The sequence below is a fragment of the Trachypithecus francoisi genome, unplaced genomic scaffold (assembly GCF_009764315.1).
Source record: "Trachypithecus francoisi isolate TF-2019V2 unplaced genomic scaffold, Tfra_2.0 Lachesis_group20, whole genome shotgun sequence".
Lineage (NCBI taxonomy): Eukaryota > Metazoa > Chordata > Mammalia > Primates > Cercopithecidae > Trachypithecus > Trachypithecus francoisi.
Window position 1 is genome coordinate 43,679,949 of NW_022681466.1, and position 21,914 is coordinate 43,701,862.

Consider the following 21,914-nt stretch of genomic DNA (forward strand, 5'->3'; position numbering starts at 1 on the left):
CTTATAGCAGTTGTAATTAAGACAGTACAATATTGTTATAAGGAGAGACTGATTTACCAATGGAATGAATAAAAGTTCAGAAAAAGACCTAGACATTTACGGAAATTTGCTTTTGGCAGCAATACACTGCATATGAACATGGTAATGGAACTAGTTATTTGTATAGAAAAATATAAATTTGTACTCTTGTACCAATTCTAGGTGATTTTAAGGACTTAAATGACAAAGCAAAGTTTCACAAAAATGTCAAATACAAAGGAAAAAAATTGACATTAAAATTAAGGCTTCCTATTAAAAAATAAAGATTTCCTTCAAATCTGCAAGGAAAAGACAAATCACAATAGGAAATGAGCAAAACCTTGAACAGGCATTTCACAAAAGAGGAAATCTAAATGGCTAATAAATATGTGAAAAGATTTTTTTTTTTTTTTTTTTTTTTGAGACGGAGTCTCGCTCTGTCGCCCAGGCTGGAGTGCCGTGGCCGGATCTCAGCTCACTGCAAGCTCCGCCTCCCGGGTTTACGCCATTCTCTCGCCTCAGCCTCCGAGTAGCTGGGACTACAGGCGCCCGCCATCTCGCCCGGCTAATTTTTTGTATATTTTAGTAGAGACGGGTTTCACCGTGTTAGCCAGGATGGTCTCGATCTCCTGACCTCGTGATCCGCCCGTCTCGGCCTCCCAAAGTGCTGGGATTACAGGCTTGAGCCACCGCGCCCGGCAGAAAAGATTGTTTAACCTCATCAGTAATCAAGAAAACACAAATTAAAATTGCAATCAGATAACTTTCATATTATCCCGATTGGCAAAATGAAACCTGACAATATCAAACATGGGAAAGATCTATAGCAAATGGAACATTCTACAGTATATTGCTTGTGGCAGTATAAATTAGTATAATTTCATAAAAGATGAAATTATTTTATAAAGTTGAAAGAGGCATATTTCTAATAACCTGACAATTTCATTTCTAAACATTCTGAATCATGCATATGACTAAGGACACAAGCTCAAGAATAATCACAGCAGCACTATTTGCAAGAGCAAATATCTGGAAACAACTTTTCATCAACAGAATGAATAAATAAATGAAAAAATTATATTCATAAAGTAGAATATAATATGGCAATAAAAACAAGCAGACTAAAATGCAACAACATGAATGTATCTGAGGTACATAACACTAAGCACAAGAGAAATCTGTGGCCGGGTGCGGTGGCTCACACCTGTAATCCCAGCACTTTGGGAGGCCGAGGCGGCAGGATCACAAGGTCAGGAGATCAAGACTATCCTAGCTAACAAGGTGAAATCCCGTCTCTACCAAAAATACAAAAATTAGCTGGGCATGGTGGCAGGAGCCTGTAGTCCCAGCTACTCGGGAGGCTGAGGCAGGAGAATGGCATGAACCTAGGAGGTAGAGCTTGCAGTGAGCCGAGATCACATCACTGCACTCCAGCCTGGGAGAAAGTGCCAGACTCTGTCTCAGAAAGAAAAAAAAAAAAAAAAAAAGAAATTTGAATAAATAAGCTTTCAGTTATATGAAACTAAAAACACGAGATCTAAATAATAAATTAGGGATACAAATGTGGCAAAATCATGAAAGAAAGTACTGGAATGATAATCACAAAATTCAGATGACCTCTCAGAGTAGGGTATGAATAGAGAAATGGGAAGACATACAGAAGAGGGCTTTAGAGTATAATACAAGTCATTTTTGTCATAGGGTAAGAGAGGTAGTCAGGTATTTACTAAATTCTTATTGTCTATACCATATACATATTGATAACTATTCTTTTAAAAATGTTTTACTGTGGTAAAATATACATGACATAAAATTATTTTAGCCATTTTTAAGTGTATAATTCAGGCACACTAAGTATATTCACAATGTTGTACAAACATCAACATTATTCATCTCTAGAACTTTTCATCATCCCCCAACTGAAATTCTGTATCTATTAAGCAATAACTTCCCATTACCACATCCCACCAACTCCCCATGCTGCTGCAGCCCCACTCAGTATTCTCTATTCTACTTTTTGTCTCTGTGATTTAGCTATTCTAGTGTTCCATTCATATGAGTGGAATAATATATATCATACAATCCTTTTGTGTCTGGCTTAATTCACTTAGCATAACATTTTCAAAGTTCATCCATGTTGTAGCATACATCAGAATTTCACTTCTTTTTAAGGTGAATATTTCATTGCATGTATATGTCACATTTTGTTTGTCCAGTCATCTGTCCATATTCGTTTATATTATTTCCACTTTTTGGCCGTTGTGAAAATGCCATTATGAACATCAGCATACAAGCATCTGTCCAAATCCTTGCTTTCAATCCCTTCAGGTATATACCTAGAAGAGAAATTGCTGGATCATATGGCAATTATATGTTGAACTTTTTGAAGAACTGCCATACTCTTTTCCACAGCAGCTGCATCATTTACATTCCCAGCAGCAATGTATGAGAGTTCCAATTTCTCCATGTCCTTGCCAACACTTGTTATGTTCCACTTTCTTTTTATAATAGTCATCCTAATGGGTATAAAGTAGTATTTTATTTTGGTCTTGGTTTGTAATATACTGTAGAATGTTCCATTTGCTATAGATCTTTCCCATGTTTGATATTGTCAGGCTTCATTTTGCCAATCTGGATGATATGAAAGTTATCTAACTGCAATTTTAATTTGTGTTTTCTTGATTACTGATGAGGTTAAACAATCTTTTCACGTATTTATTAGCCATTTAGGTTTCCTCTTTTGTGAAATGCCTGTTCAAGTTTTTGCTCCCTAAAGACTAGCGATGTTGAATAACTTTTCATGTGTCTATTGGTCATTTGTATATCTTCTCTGGAGAAATGTCTATGTAAGTCCTTTTCCCATTTTTGAATTGGTTTGTTGTTGTTGTTGAGTTGTAGGGGTTCTTTATATATTTTGGATATTAATCCCTTATCAGATGTATTATTTCCAATATCTGTGGGTTGCCTTTTTGCTCTCTTTTTTTTTTCTTTTTGAGATGAAGTCTTGCTCTGTCACTCAGGTTGGTGTGCAGTGGTGTGATCTCAGCTCACTGCAATCTCTGCTTCCTGGCTTCAAGTGATTCTCCCGCCTCCTGAGTAGGTGGGATTACAGGCTTGTGCCACCATGCCTAGTTTTTATATTTTCAGCAGAGATGGGGGTCTTGCCATGTTGCCCAGGCTGGTCTTGAACTCCTGAGCTCAGGTGATCTACCTGCCTCAGCCTCCCAAAGTTCTGTAACCTGTCCCAAAGTTACAGGTGTGAGCCACAGTGTCCGACCTTTTTGCTCTCTTGATAGTATCAATTGATGCACAAAAGTTTGAAATTTGTATCAAGTCCAATGTATTATTTTCTTTTGTTGCCTGTGCTTTTGGTTCATATCCAAGGAATCAGTATCAAATGCAATGTCCAAAGATTTCCTCCTATGTTCTCTGTTCCTCTCCTATATTGAATCCATGAATACAGGATGTCTTTCTATTGAAGTCTTAAAAATTTCTTCAGCAATGTTTTGTAGTTTTCAACGTATGAGGTTTTTTTTTCTTCTTTTGCCTCCTTGGTTAAATTTTGAGTAGTTTTACAGTTTTTTACTACTATGTTTAGGTCTTTAATCCATTTTAAATTTTGCACATGGTAGATGGTAAATGATCAACTTCATTCTTTTGCATGTCAATATTCAATTTTCCCACTACTAATTGTTGAAAAGACTGTCCACGCCACGTGATCTTAGGATTCTTGTCAAAAACCATCTGACCATATATGCTAGAGTTTATTTCCGGTCTCTTTATTTTTGTTTATTTATTTATTTTTGAGACAGGGTCTCGTTTAGTTGCCCAGGCTGGAGTGCAGTGGCTTGATCTCAGCTCACTGCAACCTCTGCCTCCCAGGTTCAAGTGATTCTCCTACCTCAGCCTCGCCAGTAGCTGGAATTACAGGCTCCTGCTCCCATGCCTGGCTACTTTTTGTATTTCTAGTGGAGACGGGATTTCACCATGTTGGCTAGGCTGGTCTCAAACTCCTGATCTGTCTGCTTCTGCTTCTCAAAGTGCTGGGATTACAGGCGTGAGCCACTGCACCTGGCCTATTTCTGGTCTCTTTATACTGCTTTGATTACTGTAGCTTTGTAATAAGTTGTGAAATCAGGAAATGTGAGTCCTCCAATTTTGTTCTTTTTCAAGATTGTTTTGGCTATTTGGGGTCCTTTAAGATTCCACATGACTTTTAGGATGAGTCTTTCTTTTCTTTTTTTTTTTCTTAAATAGAAACAGAGTGTCCCTAGGTTTTCCAGGCTGGACTTGAACACCTGGCTTAAATGATCCTCCTGCCTCAGCCTCCCAAGGAGCTGGGACTACAAGTTCACACCACCATTCCCAGCTGGATGTTTCTATTGTTGGGATTGTGATAGAGATTGCTTTAAATCTGTAGATTGTTTTGGTAAATATCATTACCTTCTCAATATTAAGTCTTCCAATCCATGGAGACAGGATATCTTTCCATTTAAGTCTTAAATTTTCTTCTGCAATGTTTTGCAGTTTTCAATGTAGAATTTTTTTTTTTTTCTTCCTTGGTTAAATTTATTCCTATTTTATTGTTTGTGATGCCACTGTAATGAAATTGTTTCCTTATTTTTCTTTTTGGATTTTTCATCTTTAGGATATAGAAATACAACTTGTTTTGGTGTTGATTCTGTATCCTGCAACTTTGCTGTAAAAATATTTTTATTTACTCAACATTTATTTAAAATGAATGAATCCACACATTGATGTGCATTTATGTAAGTTAGAGATACATTTTGCAGTCATGGCATTAACATCTGCCACAACTTCTAAACAAATAAACATATATATTTTTATATCTACAGAAGGAAGCCAAAGGTGGGAAAAATATTTACTTCTATTCTTTAATCATTCTCATTTTCCTTTGTCTTCTCAACTTTTGTCAATTGTTGAGCAACCTTCTGTACCCCTTCCTTGAAACACGTGTCTCCCTTGGCTTTGGTGGCATTGCACTGCCCAATTTTTCTCCTATTTATCTGATTACTTTTTTTTTGGTGTCCACTGGCTCATTCGTCTCCCACTTCCAATTCCCTGCTCTTTGAATGTGCTCTAACATTTTGGGCTCAGTCCTCTGTTTTCTTCTCTTTTTCTTTTGCCTTCTTTAGATTATTCTTTTCCCAAAACTTTACCTATTTCCATTTGAATGACTCCCCTTAACAAGTATACAATAGGCAATGAGCATATGAAGAGCTGCAGAATCGCTACACTAATGAAAGACATACGTATTAAAATAAGACAATTTTACAACCATCAGATTTACTAAAATCAGGAAGTCAGGGGACACAGGTCTATAGTCGCATATATGAAACTCTGAAGATATTTCAAAATACAGAATGTCTCATATTTTAAAAAAGTAAAAAGGCATGGATACTGTATATGGCATAGGGAATAGTATCCTGTAACCAAGTATATTAACATTTCTGTAATAAAATGTATGAATAGTCGTATTTAGTAGGATAAAGACTGTAAATAGCCTCATCTTAGCTCAGGTAAGATTTTACAGCCAAATGAATTCGATGTAAACTTATATTTTAAAAAACTTGTGGTTTTAAGAGTTTTTGGATTTTAGAACTGGGCTAGCTAGTATCAACAAAGAACGAGAAAAGGGAAAAGAAGCTTTACATACTGCTGATGAGAATGTGAATTACTGTAACTATTCTGGATAATAATCTGGGAGTACTTCATGAAGTTAAATAATTATATGCCCCATGACTTGGTAATTCCAGCCCTAGGCATAAACTCTAGAAAAGGTTTGTACAAATGGTAGAGGAGTTGGAAGTAACCTGTGTTCGCAAGTAAAATGTGAAGAATATTTACATCATCAGAAGCAAGAAATCTGGTGTTCACATAGATTTTGAAAAGCAGAATAAGATCTGTATTAACATGCCACTTTATAAATTAAAATCACAAATATACACAAAAAACAACATATAATATTCAAGGACTTATATAAATATAATAGCATGGCTGCAATTAAATGGAATTGAGGATAAAGGGAAAAGTAATAAACTGAGAGGAGCTTTGCACAGACCAATCTGTATATACTAAGGAGTATTATTAAATCAGCTCTCTGCACCTGGGGCCCAGAGAGAAAGAAGAAAAAACATAATCACTTTTGTCTACCTAGGTATAAATATAAACCCATACATTCACATGTGTAATATCATAGATGACGGAACACATTCATTCCCCATTTATGCTCTACTCCTAAATACTTAATTGGGGTTGGCATATACTATAATTTTGGAGGTCTGAAGAGAAATCTAGCCATAAATTAACATTTAATTAAAATTATTTTTATTACCACTTATGTTCTTTCATCTTCTTTATTCTACGTAAAGCTGCTGGAGACTATGACACTGTCATCATCTGGTTGTTAGGTAGAAAAGGAATATCCAGAAAAGCCATTTATCTTTTGGACAGAAGCCCAGTTTTCCATTTTATCTTCTCACAGAGTATAAATATATAGCTTTATACTATTTTAAAATTCTTATCTCTGATTAGAAAATGTACACAGACTTATTTGCCCAAAGGAGTCTATTGGTAACTCCATTATTAAAGGAAATGCTATTTTATTTTTAGCATTTTGTAAATGCCAATGGTATACAATAATATTCAATATCTGAATCATTATACAACTTGATAACCATAAAAACTGAGAAGCCCCAGAACTATGTTCTTCCTCTACTCTTATCTCCATACCTAACTATAAGAAGAGCATTAGAACAGAGTCCCAAAGAGTAATCACAATACTTTAATATTTTCTGGTTGTCAAAATGCATTAGTAGGAAATATTACTCTAAAAAGATCACTCAAAATCTTTAATATGATGGAAGATTTCCTGAGCTAGAAATATACTATATGATTTTCATAGCAAGAGGTGTGGAATCATAACAATACATATAAACAATGATGACCTATCTCCTGAACATAAATTAGTCTCCAACAGTCCACATCTGGCTCTGATGAAATGTTTACCTAGAGTCCACTGGAGATAATAAACTACATAATATCCCATCAGCATTGCCTTTATCAGAGTGGTTTTAGTTTCTGCTGCAAACTGTTAATCGGGTTGAAGATTATTTAGATATATTTCTAGGACTAAGTAGTCAACTAGGATCTTTGGTTAAAAAAAAAAAAGGTATGAGAAAATTCACAAGGGAAAAATGAAATGGAAAATTTCTTTGCTTGAATACTTCTCTAAGTTTCGAGTTCTCTTTATGCCCAAGTTTGCCATAAAAATGTATTCGTATAAGGTTTCAAATCATAAGCAAAGAAATACCATGTTTCTACTTTGCAGAAGGTAAAAAAACAGGGCTTATTGACAAGAAGGAAAACAAAGTCTAAAGGGGCTTCCAAAACTAATTAAATAACTAATATATGGTTTGCACAAATAGACCCAGAACAACTCAAATCATAACTCTTTTGCCACTTAATCTAATCTTACCTTTCTTTCATAAAACTCTCGACTACATCAGTAAGGAATAAACTTTTTCTAAACTACTTCTGTTGGTAGACAGATGATGTACGTGCATTTACAGGAAGAAGTGGACATAATTTTTTTTTTAATCCACTCCTTCTTATCAGGGAAAATCCCGGTAAGGAGTGGTTAAGCAGGGAGGAACACTTTTCATTTTGTTTACCCTTAAGTTTCTCTCTCCAGTATCATTAAAAAGACTAGGAAAGTTTTACATATACATCTCAACAATTCAAAAGCAGCATTTTTGAAAACCTTAAGCTTGTGTAATTATTTTAAAAAGGAAAAAAAAAGACACAAAATTATCAATATAAAAACCAACTCACCAATGATGCCACTATCTCTGCTTTCAAGGGTAGAGGTTGGACTAGTAACAGCCCCATAGCTGCAGTCCTTGGCAGTTGCATTTGTACTGATGGGTGGGAGTGTAGAGCAGGGGCTACTGGCTGGTGGAGAGGCAGTGCTGCTAGTCAGGGTGGAACAAGGACTTATCCGCTGGGTGATTGCTGAGGTCTGAAAAATTGGAATTATGAATAAGTAAGATAACCTGACCAGCTGTTAAAGTATATTTTAAGATAAAATAAATGCTCTGATGAAAAAAAAAAAAACCCTACATGCATAGCTTTTGCATTTATTAGGCTCTATTTGTTTTTGCTTTCTCGGATAAGGACTTTGGGGTCTACAAATAAATGTGAAACTTGATGAACTTAACATGAACAGAGACTGTTGCCAGTTTTTTGGCCTACGAAATATCCAGTGACAAGTGCCCTATCATTGCCATTCATTAACAGAATAGAGAAATTTTTTATCAAGCACAAGTTTTTCCTGTTATTTGCAAGTTTTCCTTACAATCAATAAACTTTTTGAAAGACCTGGAACTTTGCCTGTTAATCATTTTCTTTCTTTCTTTCTTTCTTTTTTTTTTTTTTTGAGACAGTTTTACTCTTGTTGCCCAGGCTGGAGTGCAATGGCGCAATCTTGGCTCACTGCAACCTCCGCCTCCCAGGTTCAAGTGGTTCTCCTGCCTCAGCCTCCCAAGTAGCTGGGATTACAGGCATGCGCCATCACACCCAGCTAGTTTTGTATTTTTAGTAGAGATGGGGTTTCACCATGTTGGCCAGGCTGGTCTCAAACTCCTGACCTCAGGTGATCCACCCGCCTCGACCTCCCAAAGTGCTGGGATTATAGGTGTGAGCCACCGTACCCAGACAATAATTTTCTTCAGATGGAAGGGAAAAAATAATCTCTATAGCTGGGAAGAAATAAAGTTCTTAATGCAAGGAAGTGTCTTTTTGATACACAGGAAGCTGTCCAGAGACAATACATGAATGCAAGGAAAAATGCCTTATTCTAAAAGTTTGTCTAATAAAACAGAATATTAATTTAATACAAACCTAAATAACTTCTCTGTGACAGCATTATAGCCTGAGATCACTTTGTATCCTGAATGATTCTTATACTTGAAGTTATTTACTTTTTAAGTTTTGTTGTGAAGGAATAAATAATTGCTAAAAAGGTTGGTGATAACATATTCTGGTTTACCTAATTTAATGACAATTCACTTTTCTTCAACTCTTTCTACACAAATTACTACAATAGTGAATAAAAGTATATTTTTTCAAACACTAAAAACATTTTATCTTTTTTTTTTTTTTTAAATTTGAGACGGAGTCTCACTCTGTCACCCAGGCTGGAGTGCAGTGGCACAATCTCGGCTCACTGCAACCTCTGCCATCCAGGTTCAAGTGATTATCCTGCCTCAGCCTTCTGAGTAGCTGGGGTTACAGGCACCAAATACTGCGCCTGGCTAATTTTTGTAGTTTTGGTAGAGATGGGGTTTCACTATCTTGATCAAGCTGGTCTTGAACTCCTGACCTTTTTTTCTACCCACCTCGGCCTCCCAAAGTGCTGGGATTATAGGCATGAGCCACTGTGCTCAGCCAACATTTTATCCTTTTTAAAATTATTAAGTGATCAGCAGCAAAATTACTTGAAGACACACTAATGATAAATTTAACATTTTTAAATGTTAAATTTAAAAGAAATCTTTCTTTCAACCTCTTTACAAATAGAGTCTCTATTCATACTCTTTCTGCTAGAATTTAATAAATGGAGAATATGTTGATAACTAGCTATGAGAATATTAAGGCTCTTCAACTTATCCTGAGACGATTTCCAGATGCAGTCCCTTGTATTTAATCATCTGTGTTGAATCTAGGCTTTGACTTTAATTTAAATACTATAACCAGGTTACAAAAGATACATTAGACTCAACCAAGAACAAGTGACATTCTCATTACCCCCCAACCAAGTAAATCTTTTCAATCGTATCAATAATATTAGAATCTGATTTTTTTAAACAACACAGTAAGCTCTCAAATGTATCCAAATTTCTCTTCTACTGTATGTTACCTCTCCAGAGAAGAGGAGAGTTTCAATTTTTAAAAATCTCTATTTTTATAATATTATGCTGGTCTACCAGAGCAATGATTTTTTTTTTTTTTAAACCTTAAAATCTTTTTTCCCTTACAGAGCAATGACTCCTAACTAGGCACACAGTAATATCACTTGTGACATGTAAAACACAAACATGCGGCCGGGCGCGGTGGCTCAAGCCTGTAATCCCAGCACTTTGGGAGGCCGAGACGGGCGGATCACGAGGTCAGGAGATCGAGACCATCCTGGCTAACACGGTGAAACCCCGTCTCTACTAAAAAATACAAAAAACTAGCCGGGCGAGGTGGCGGGCGCCTGTAGTCTCAGCTACTGGGGAGGCTGAGGCAGGAGAATGGCGTGAACCCGGGAGGCGGAGCTTGCAGTGATGCAGTGAGCTGAGATCCGGCCACTGCACTCCAGCCTGGGCGGCAGAGCAAGACTCCGTCTCAAAAAAAAAAAAAAAAAACAAACAAACAAACATGCAAGCTCTCTCACAAAATTGACAGATACTGGGCCCCCACTCAAGACTTAGTGAACTGGAATCCTTCAGGTTAGAAATGTGGCAAACAATTTTTAACCTCCCACTCCCATTCTGAGACACATGTGGGTAGATGAAATGAACTGTACTCAGGTCTTTTACATTAGATATAGCTATAGTCATCCCATATTGGAAAAGTTTTAGGCCCAGCATGGTGGCCTATGTCTGTAATCCCAGCACTTTGGGAGGCTGGAGGCAGGTGGATTGCTTGAGGCTGGAGTTTGAGACCAGCCTGGCCAACATGGCAAAATGCCATCTCTATTAAAAAATACAAAAATTAGCTGGGTGTGGTGGTGGTGCATGCCTGTAATCCCAGCAACTCAGGAGGCTGAGGCATGAGAATCACTTGAACCCAGGAGGTGGAGGTTGCAGTGAGCCAAGATTGTGCCACTACACTCCCGCCTGGGCAACAGAGTGAGACTCTGTCTCAAAAAAAAAGAAGAAGAAGAAAAGTTTTATTATGGTATGAATCTATTACTTTTATAACAACTCATTTCTGTTCTTAGACAAGATTCTCATTCTGTTCTTTGTGAAAGAAAATCATATTATATGCATAATATTGACAACGTGGAGGTTAAGCCCAAACGGCACTTACTTATTTTTACTCTAAGTTATTTTCTGCATATATCACAGAATGTATACTTTAAAAGCTTTAACTGTAAAACCAAAGCTTAAATATCAAGCCATTTAGAAAACAGAAAATTGTTCATGGCTTACGACTTAAAAGGCAGGCCTTATGTTTATTTAAGGAGACTAGTTAATGAGCTAGAGAAAGACAACATTTATTCTCCATGCTGTAGGCTAAAATGGACATCTATTTAAGCCACTGCACTTCCTAAACCTTTTGGTGTTTTTTCCATTACCCTTAATGTTCTCCAGAAGAATCCTAAGAAAGCTCCTAATCTGGATCTCTTAAAGATCCTATAAATGTACAAGGTAAGAAGCTAAAGAGGAAATTAATAAGGTTACTGGAATACTTGGAAACTACTGAAAGAATAAAGGGGTCAGGTGAATATCACTTTCATGCTTTGTTTTTCTGCAGAAAAATGATGTATGCTGACTTGCATTAGATTCTGTCATTACTATTTTGAGAATATCATCACTACATCATCTTCCTAAGCACAGCAGTTTATCTTTGTTAATATACTGTTTAGCTCAGAAGAAAGTCACCAAATTAACATGACCTCCTACTTCTTAATAATCTTCCTGAGACCAGAAATTCCAGGGATCAATTCAGTCACTTTCTTGTGTGGTTCCAAGATAGTTCCAGTGTATATTACACTGCAAGAAGGCTATCATTTAGCTTCACTATTAATATTTTACATTTGCACAAAGCTTAACAATTTAAAAATATTTTTATATGTTATCTCATTTACTCTTTGTCAACATGGTATGAGAGGCATAATGCATGTTATTTCCCCCACTTAAGAAATGTGAAAATGAAACCAATGAAAGTATGAAAGCTATGATGTAATTTCCCCCAAATCACACAGTTGCTGCATATATTTATATACTAATTATATTGCATATTATTTTATACTTTTTATTTATATGGCATTTTACAGCTTACAAAGGATTTTCATATTCATGATTTAACTTGATCCTTTCAACAACCCTGTCAGGTGTTATTATTTCATAGTACACTGGAACAGTATGGTGTGGATGTTAAGAGCACAGCTTATAAAAGCAGACTGCCTGGATATGAATATCATTCCATCACTTTCTGGCAGTGTGTTTCCATCCCTTATTTGAAAATTGGAATACGAATGAACTCCATCCACCACACTGGGTTGTGATGAAGCTTTAACGAAATAGTGCAAGTAAAATATTGGTACAATAATTGGTACACAGCAGGTATTTAATAAATGTCAGTATTATTACCTATGAAAAATATAAAGCTCTGAGAGGTTAAGTGACATGTCCAAATTTACAAAACGGTAGGTGGCAGAGTTGGAACTAGAACACATATTTTCTCCCTTCTGGTTCAATGGCTTTTCTATCATACCATATTGCTTTAATTATATTAAATCAATGATGCTGCTCATTTACTTAAGATTGTTTTTTTTTTTTTTTTTTGAGACGGAGTCTTGCTCTGTCGCCCGGCTGGAGTGCAGTGGCCAGATCTCAGCTCACTGCAAGCTCCACCTCCCGGGTTCACGCCATTCTCCTGCCTCAGCCTCCTGAGTAGCTGGGACTACAGGCGCCTGCCACCTCGCCCGGCTAGTTTTTTGTATTTTTAGTAGAGACGGGGTTTCACCGTGTTAGCCAGTATGGTCTCGATCTCCTGACCTCGTGATCCACCCGTCTCGGCCTCCCAAAGTGCTGGGATTACAGGCTTGAGCCACCGCGCCCGGCCAAGATTGTTATTCAGTAACATTCAAGTAAGGCATACTCCATAGACTTGTGACTTTATACAGAAGTCACTGTGACATGCAGAATCTCAAGAGCAACAAGTACATATTTTATAATCCAAGGAAATGTAGCTGTGTAAAAATGACAGGGTCCTTGAAAAATATTCACGTTATAAGATACAAGACATCAAGTTACCTGGTCATTATTAGAACAGTCACATTTTAACTTGACATGAATATCAAGAAATGAGAGGTGAAATAGATGTTTTATTGATCCCAGTTTTAAAAAATCCCTCAACAAGATCATTCTCATTTTTTATTCACAGGGCACAGCATACTGACATAGTTACAATGTAAATTGATTTAAAAAAATCATCAGCTCTGACATCATGAAACATACATTCTTGTTATGAGGTAAAACAACCCTGCAACTAAACATGTAATGTAATATCAGTTAATGGTAAGAGCTATGAAAAATTAAAGTAGAAGGATAAGGGGATATAGGGATGGGCAGGTGCAATTATTAGAAGAGGAATTAAGACCTCTCCGAGGAGGTAACATTTAGGCAGAACCCTGAATAAGTGAGGAAGTGAGTTGTGGGGGAAGAATATTCAAGTACAAATGAATATAGCTGATGTGTCTGGCAAATGACAAGGAAGCCAATGTGGCTGGAGAGCCGTGCGTGAAAGGGAGAGGGGTAGGAAGTGATGTCGGAGAGGTAGCAAGTAGCTAGATCAGGTGCAGCCTTCTAGGCCATAGTAAAGATTTTAGATTTTATTCTAAGTATGATGGGAATACAGGAGAAGATTACAAGCAAACGGACAGAATCGGATTCACATTTTACAAGGATCACTCTGGTTACTGTGTGAACACACTACAAGGGGGCAAGAGTGGAAGCAGAGACCTACTAGGAGGCCCCTTTATTCATATAATAAATACCTACTGAGCACCTAGTAAAGACAGTAATGTTCTAGGGACTGAAGGTATGGCAATGGGTAGAACAGGCAAAAATTCCAGCCTTCCAGTCTTACATTCTAGTACCTATTGCAGTAGCACAGGCAAAAGATGACAGTGGCTGGCACTTGGGTGTAGCAGTGGGAATAGTGAGAAGGGATCAGATTGAGTACATATTTTGAAGACGGGGTCTATGATTTGCTGAAAGAGTGAATGTGGGTCTGATGAAGTCAAATGGCTCCAATGCTTTTGTCCTAAGCAAGTAGGTGATACCATTTATTCATAAGGGAAACACTGCAGAAGGAACAGATTCTAGGGAGAAATCTGACATGTTAAGTTTGAGATACATTTTAAACATTAGTTAGAAAATATAATGTGGGAAGCTACATATACAAATTTCAAGTAAAGGGGAAAAGGCAGGGCTAGAGATAACCAGGGAGTTAAGATAGTATTTAAATAACGTGCAGCTAGCAAAACCAATAACCTAGGAGTGAGACTTAAGGAGAGCGCCCTGGAACATCTGAAATTATCCACATGACATATAAATATATTCAAATAATCCTTGTATATCTCATTGTAACTAAAGTAATATGTGATATAGAATCTTCACTAATATTTATTAATAAAATATGCAATTTAAAATTAATTTGTCATCTCCTGAATAAAACACTTCACTATCAGACATTCACGCTGAAGATTAAGATCATATAAATGAAACTGACTCTAGTACTTTCTTTTGCTACATTTAAACTGAAAGACATGAAAATAGCAAAAAGAAAGAAAACTACAAAATATTTTTTAAATTGCTGATTTTTTTAACTTTCTGAGATGGATACTTAGAAAATCCCCAAATATGTAGACATTGAGTAATATACTTCTAAATAGCCTTTGAGTCCAAGAGGAAATCACAAAAATATTAGAAAACATTTAAAATTGAAATAATAAAAACTAAGTATAACAAAACTTGTAGGATATAGCTAAAGATGTGCTTAAAAAGAAATATTAGTTTTAAATGTGTATTTTAGAAAAGTAGAAAATCTAAACTAATGATCCAAGTAATCTTTTAGATACCACTTTCTAAATTATCATTTTGTAACTGATAAATTCAACTGTGGTTCCGGTAATTGGAATCTCTGGAAATTTGTTGAGACCTGCTCCACGGCTCAGTGTATCATCAATTTGGTAAATAATCCACATGCACTTGAAAAGAACGTATACTCTGCAAATTTGGGATGCAGTGCTTATATACATGTCAATTTTATTTGTTGGCTTGCTCATTCATTCATTCATTCATTAAATCAATCAAAACCTAAAAGTGGCTTTTTTGGTTGTAACTCTAAGACTAAAGCTAAAAGATTATTCATAAACTGAAGAAATAATAGTGATTATGGAAACTTAAATTGTATTCTAGGCCTCAAAAGGCATTCTTGAGATTATTTCTGACATAATAAGCTGATTCATACCATGTTTCTCAAAGGTGATAGCAAATGGCTTACCTGATTTTCATCCTGTACTTCCATGCTGTATTGGTCACCTGGCTGAACTTCTGTGACTTTCTCTCCAAGGAGGAAACCCAGACGAGTCATGAGTGTGTTTGCTGCCTCATCTACAGATGGAGGGGGGCCAAGCTCCTGTTCAGCATCACCTGTAACAAGAAGGCATTGAAGAACATGAATCTTTCTAAATAAAATGGTCTAGTTCTGCAACTATTCATACATTCACTTTGGTCATTTCTTTAGTTTTCACATTTTAACTCAAAAATGACAAGGTTATGAGGTTTTTCTTGGACTACTCACTCTCAATATAAATTTGCTTCCAAGTACAAAATTTACACGAATCAAAAATGAGCCAGGGAACTCAAAATGATTAAAAATGTGAGGCAAAAAAAAAATTTACCTAAAATGAGTATCTGTTTATGTTGACTTACTATCCATATTTATTCAGGTTTTGTTCTAAATTGAGAGCATTTAATCTCACCTTGTAACAATCCACAGTAGCACAGATTTTAAAGGACATTACAAAAATCCTTTTATGGGGTCAGATATATTCGTTAGCATTACAAGCACTAACTGTAGTGTTATACGGTTTGATGCCAAAACACAACAGCATCACTACACACAATCACATCCTATTATTTAGGATATTCAGTATTACACAGTAAACCATCCCAAATGCCAAGAAGGTAAGATCTGCATTGTTATTATTCCATTTAACTTTATACTAACGTCTCTAATAAAGTCACAAGCTGGGGGTCAGAGATAGGGTATATGTGTATTTTTGTATATTAGTACTGAACTCAAGTGTTCCATCTGTGAAAAATCTCTATAAAAACTCTCACTGAATGTATATTAAGGTAGAAAAAAACAAAGCTCTATTTTTCCTCTCCTATTATCCTCCCAGAGGCAACATAAATATATTGCTCTGCCACAGAACAGAAATAAGAGAATCAGTAGGGTTATTTTTATATTATAAACATTTAGATACTTATTTTTTTTTCTCAAGAATAATTGGAAGCTTCTTATTCCTTGATAAAATGAAAAGGCAAAACTGGTCTCTTCAAATTAATGAATAACACTTTCCTCCCTCCTACAGGTTAAACTAACCAATCTTTTGCAAATTTTTCTCATCATAGATTCCAGACCTCTAGATATTCTGGGGCTCTGTTTCACTGTCTCCTACAAAGTTATTCTGATAATTAGTGTTTTCTATATACATGGTTAACAACAGATATGAGAATTTATATATAACATGGAGATATAGTCATTGACTTTGAAAAGTTTATAATCTATATGGAAAATAAGAGTATATATTTATTTAGCATATACTTACATAATGCTTATGATGCACAAGTCACTAGTGTAAACACTTTACATATGTTAGCTTACTTAACCTTCATAACTTTAGATTCCACTTTCTAAGGTACAAATTATTACCCTCATTGTACAGATGAGAAAATAGAGGCACAGATAAATTATTTGCTCAAAGTAACACAACCAGTAAATGGTAGAGCCAGGATTAGAACTTGAGCTCCCTGACTCCAGAATTTATGCTCCCAATGAGCACAACAGTGTCTTCCTCACTGGAAAGAAATATTACAAATTGTGAGAATGTCTGAATAAGAGATAACTTGTAATAATAGGCGTATTGCTTATAGTATGTTAATCTCAATAATCCTAACAAAGCATGTTGTAAACACTAAGTAAGGTAATCAAATGGAGGTTCTTAAGTGACAGGTAACTGCAACCCCTTCTACATTACTACTTCCAGTAATTCCAAGTACGAATGCAGAAAGAAGTTCAAGAATTCTTCCGTGGGTGGCTATATTACATACTGCTACCACACCAGGTCCTTTTCATCTGGTTTGACTGGTATTTTTTTACATCTTGCTAAATCTACTTTTTCTTTCCTATTTACTTACCTCATCTCAAAATATCATTTGAGGATGACATTAATATGATATTATCTGCTGTGCACTCTATAATGAAAGAAATCCGATACCAGGTTATGATACGAAAAAACTATCTTTGGCAATTACATTTGTTTTGAACTTTTCTTATTTTTTGATCTTGAGTAAAATTTTACACATTATGAAAAGGCCTAGTAGATGAATTAGTGGGGGCTTCTCAAATAACAGACAGGGACCTGTGAATCCTTCCATCTTAAGTCTTAGATTACCAACAACTGCCTCTGTCTCCTCTTCCTTAAAGTATGCCAGGATTTCTGGTGGAAGAAAGTAAAAACAGCAGAGGCACCTCCTTTCTGGTTTCTAGATTACAGACTTCACTGTCAGTAACCTCTTCCCTAATCTATTTTCATTTACTATTTTAAAATAAATTTAAAATAGTTACTTCTGAAAACAAAAAAGGGTGGGGCAAGGCGTGGTGGCTTATGCTCTAAATCCCAGCACTTTGGGATGCTGAGGCAGGTTGATCACTTGAGCCCAGGAGTTCAAGACCAGCCTGGGCAACATGGCAAAACGCCATTTCTACAAAAATTACAAAAATTAGCTGGGTGCAGTGGCGCGTGCCTGTGGTCCCAGCTGCTTAGGAGACTGAGGCAGGAGAATTGCTTGAACACAGGAGGCCAAGGTGGTAGTTAGCCGTGATCATGTCACTGCACTCCAGCCTGGGCAACACAGCAAGATCCTGTCTCAAAAATAAACAATACTTTTTTTTAAAAAAGGTGGGAATATGTGAAATATATTTTGAAGTTGCTCTGTAGGACCAGATGAACAGCTTCTCACTTGTAGGGATTTATTAGGTTGGTGCAAAAGTAATTAAGGTTTTTGCCATTATGGCATCATTAAAGGTAATGGCAAAAACCACAATTACTTTTGCACCAACATAATAGTGTATTCAAATACTGTATATTGACACACGAAGTCAGGTCCTCCCCTCCAAACCATTTCATTTAAAATACGCTTAAAATGTCACGAGGTCACACATTTTCATTTTTTCCTACTTAGTGTACGTTGATTCTGCATTCTTCCTTAAATACTACCATTTTTCTTTCCTTTTTGTTTCATTTCTACTTCCCACTTGCAAGTAACTGCTGTGATAAAACCTCTCTGCCTGCAAAATGAAAACTTACCAGGAGAATAAAATCTGGCCAGTGGAATAAAGATAGCCTTTTTCCCCCTCATTACAATTAACAATGGGGCCATCTGAAGATCACTAAAAGGGAGGATTTAATGGAAATAGTGGTAGCTTAAGAGAGAGAAATCAGTGCTTAATTATCAGGGTTATTGGGTTTGTAATTTTTAAGAATAGAGAAAGTGAGTTTAAAAAGTTTAAGAAAATTCTTTGACCTATTTTAAAGACTGTCTGGTCTTTGGAGGCAATGTGCATTTTAGAATGAGTTTCATCCATATTGTGTGTATCAAGTCTTTTAGTTTTTTTTTTTTTTGTGGGGGAGGGCGCATTACAGTTTTCCATGTTCATGGTTTGGAAGATAATTTTGTTATGATATCAATATTCCCCAAATCAATCTACCAATTTAATGCAATCCTTATCAAAATCCCAGCTGCTTGCTTACTTGCTTCCTTTTCTTCTTCCCTTATATTTTCAGAAATTGACCAGCTGATCACAAAAATTATATGGAAATATAAGGGGCCCAAAATTTTAAAAAAAACCTTTAAAAAGGAGAACAGAGTTTGAAGACTCACATTTCCTATTTTCAAATTTCACTGCAATGCAACAGTAATCAAGGCAATATGGTACTGGAATCAGAATAGATCAATGAAATAAAGAGTCCAGAAATATACTCTTACATTATGGTCAACTGATTTTTTTTTTTCTTTTCTGGGACAAGGTCTCACTCTGTTGCCCAGACTGGAATTCAGTGGTGCAACCATGGCTCACTGCAGCCTCAACCTCCTGGGCTCAAGCAATCCTCCTGCCTCAGCCTCCTGAGTAGTTAGAATTACAGGTGTGCACCACCACGCCTGGATAATTAAAAAAAATTTTTTTTTCTAGAGATGGTGTCTCATTATGTAAACCAGGCTGGTCCTGAACTCCTGGGCTTGAGCAATCCTCCCACTTCACCCTCCCAAAGTGCTAAACTTACAGGCATGAGTCACCATTCCTGCCTTGGTCAAACAATTTTTAACAAGGATGCAATGACAATTCAATGGGGAAAAAATAATCTTTTCAACAAATGGTTTTGGGACAACTGGATAAACACAAATAAAGGTATGAAGCTGGAGCCCTACTTCATATATCAAAATTAACTAAAAATGCACCGTGGACCTAAATGTGTAAGCTAAAACTATAAAACTCTTAGAAGAAAACATGGTTGGGGCGGAGCAAGATGGCTGAATAGGAACAGCTCCAGTCTCCAACTCCCAGTGTGAGCGACACAGAAGACCTGTGATTTCTGCATTTTCAACTGAGGTACTGGGGTCATCTCACTAGGGAGTGCCGGACAATCGGTGCTGGTCAGCTGCTGCAGCCTGACCAGTGAGAGCTGAAGCAGGGCGAGGCATCGCCTTCACCTGGGAAGCACAAGGGGGAAGGGAATCCCTTTTCCTAGCCAGGGGAACTGAGAAAAACAACACCTGGAAAATCAGGTAACTCCCACCCCAATACTGCGCTTTAAGCAAACGGGCACACCAGGAGATTATATCCCACACCTGGCCGGGAGGGTCCCATGCCCATGGAGCCTCCCTCATTGCTAGCACAGCAGTCTGCGATCTAACCACAAGGCAGCAACGAGGCTGGGGGAGGGGCGCCCGCCATTGCTGAGGCTTAAGTAGGTAAACAAAGCCTATGGGAAGCTTGAACTGGGTGGAGCTCACAGCAGCTCAAGGAAACCTGCCTGTCTCTGTAGACTCCACCTCTGGGGACAGGGCACAGCTAAACAACAACAACAAAAAAAGCAGCAGAAACCTCTGCAGAAGAAAAAGACTGTCTGACAGCTTTGAAGAGAGCAGTGGATCTCCCAACATGGAGGTTGAGATCTGAGAACGGACAGACTGCCTGCTCAAGTGGGTCCCTGACCACTGAGTAGCCTAAGTGGGAGACATCCCCCACTAGGGGCAGTCTGCTACCCCACACCTCACAGGGTGGAGTACACCCCTGAGAGGAAGCTTCCAAAGTAAGAATCAGACAGGTACACTTGCTGTTCAGCAATATTCTATCTTCTGCAACCTCTGCTGCTGATACCGAGGCAAACAGGGTCTGGAGTGGACCTCAAGCAATCTCCAACAGACCTACAGCTGACGGTCCTGACTGTTAGAAGGTAAACTATCAAACAGGAAGGACACCTATACCAAAACCCCATCAGTACGTCACCATCATCAAGGACCAGAGGCAGATAAAACCACAAAGATGGGGAAAAAGCAGGGCAGAAAAGCTGGAAATTCAAAAAATAAGAGTGCATCTACCCCTGCAAAGGAGCACAGCTCATCTCCAGCAACGGATCAAAGTTGGTCAGAGAATGACTTTGACGAGATGAGAGAAGAAGGCTTCAGTCCATCAAACTTCTCAGAGCTAAAGGAGTAATTATGTACCCAGCACAAAGAAACTAAAAATCTTGAAAAAAGAGTGGAAGAATTGATAGCTAGAATAATTAATGCAGAGAAGGTCATAAACGAAATGACAGAGATGAAAACCATGACACGAGAAATACGTGACAAATCCACAAGCTTCAGTAACCGACTCGATCAACTGGAAGAAAGAGTATCAGCGATTGAGGATCAAATGAATGAAATGAAGCGAGAAGAGAAACCAAAAGAAAAAAGAAGAAAAAGAAATGAACAAAGCCTGCAAGAAGTATGGGATTATGTAAAAAGACCAAATCTACGTCTGATTGGGGTGCCTGAAAGTGAGGGGGAAAATGGAACCAAGTTGGAAAACACTCTTCAGGATATCATCCAGGAGAACTTCCCCAACCTAGTAGGGCAGGCCAACATTCAAATTCAGGAAATACAGAGAACGCCACAAAGATACTCCTCCAGAAGAGCAACTCCAAGACACAGAATTGCCAGATTCACCAAAGTTGAAATGAAGGAAAAAATCTTAAGGGCAGCCAGAGAGAAAGGTCGGGTTACCCACAAAGGGAAGCCCATCAGACTGACAGCAGATCTCTCGGCAGAAACTCTAAAAGCCAGAAGAGAGTGGGGGCCAATATTCAACATTCTTAAAGAAAAGAATTTTAAACCCAGAATTTCATATCCAGCCAAACTAAGTTTCATCAGTGAAGGAGAAATAAAATCCTTTGCAGATAAGCAAATGCTTAGAGATTTTGTCACCACCAGGCCTGCCTTACAAGAGACCCTGAAGGAAGCCCTAAATATGGAAAGGAACAACTGGTACCAGCCATTGCAAAAACATGCCAAAATGTAAAGACCATCGAGGCTAGGAAGAAACTGCATCAACTAACGAGCAAAATAACCAGTTAATATCATAATGGCAGGATCAAGTTCACACATGAAAATATTAACCTTAAATGTAAATGGACTAAATGCTCCAATTAAAAGACACAGACTGGCAAACTGGATCAAGAGTCAAGACCCATCAGTCTGCTGTATTCAGGAGACCCATCTCACATGCAGAGACATACATAGGCTCAAAATAAAGGGATGGAGGAA

At 37.2% G+C, this 21,914-nt stretch overlaps 1 protein-coding gene across 5 annotated transcripts in view; it reads right to left on the reverse strand.

Moving 5' to 3' along the window:
• Positions 1-21,914, reverse strand: part of TANC2 (tetratricopeptide repeat, ankyrin repeat and coiled-coil containing 2) — a 476,614-nt gene that overhangs the window by 215,680 nt on the left and 239,020 nt on the right. For all 5 annotated transcript variants that reach the window (XM_033184063.1, XM_033184062.1, XM_033184061.1 and 2 more), the window contains 2 exons: positions 15,322-15,470; positions 7,873-8,059 (listed from right to left, as the gene is read on the reverse strand). In XM_033184063.1, the coding sequence (XP_033039954.1) occupies positions 7,873-8,059; positions 15,322-15,470 (336 nt within the window). The remainder of the gene's footprint in view (positions 1-7,872; positions 8,060-15,321; positions 15,471-21,914) is intronic.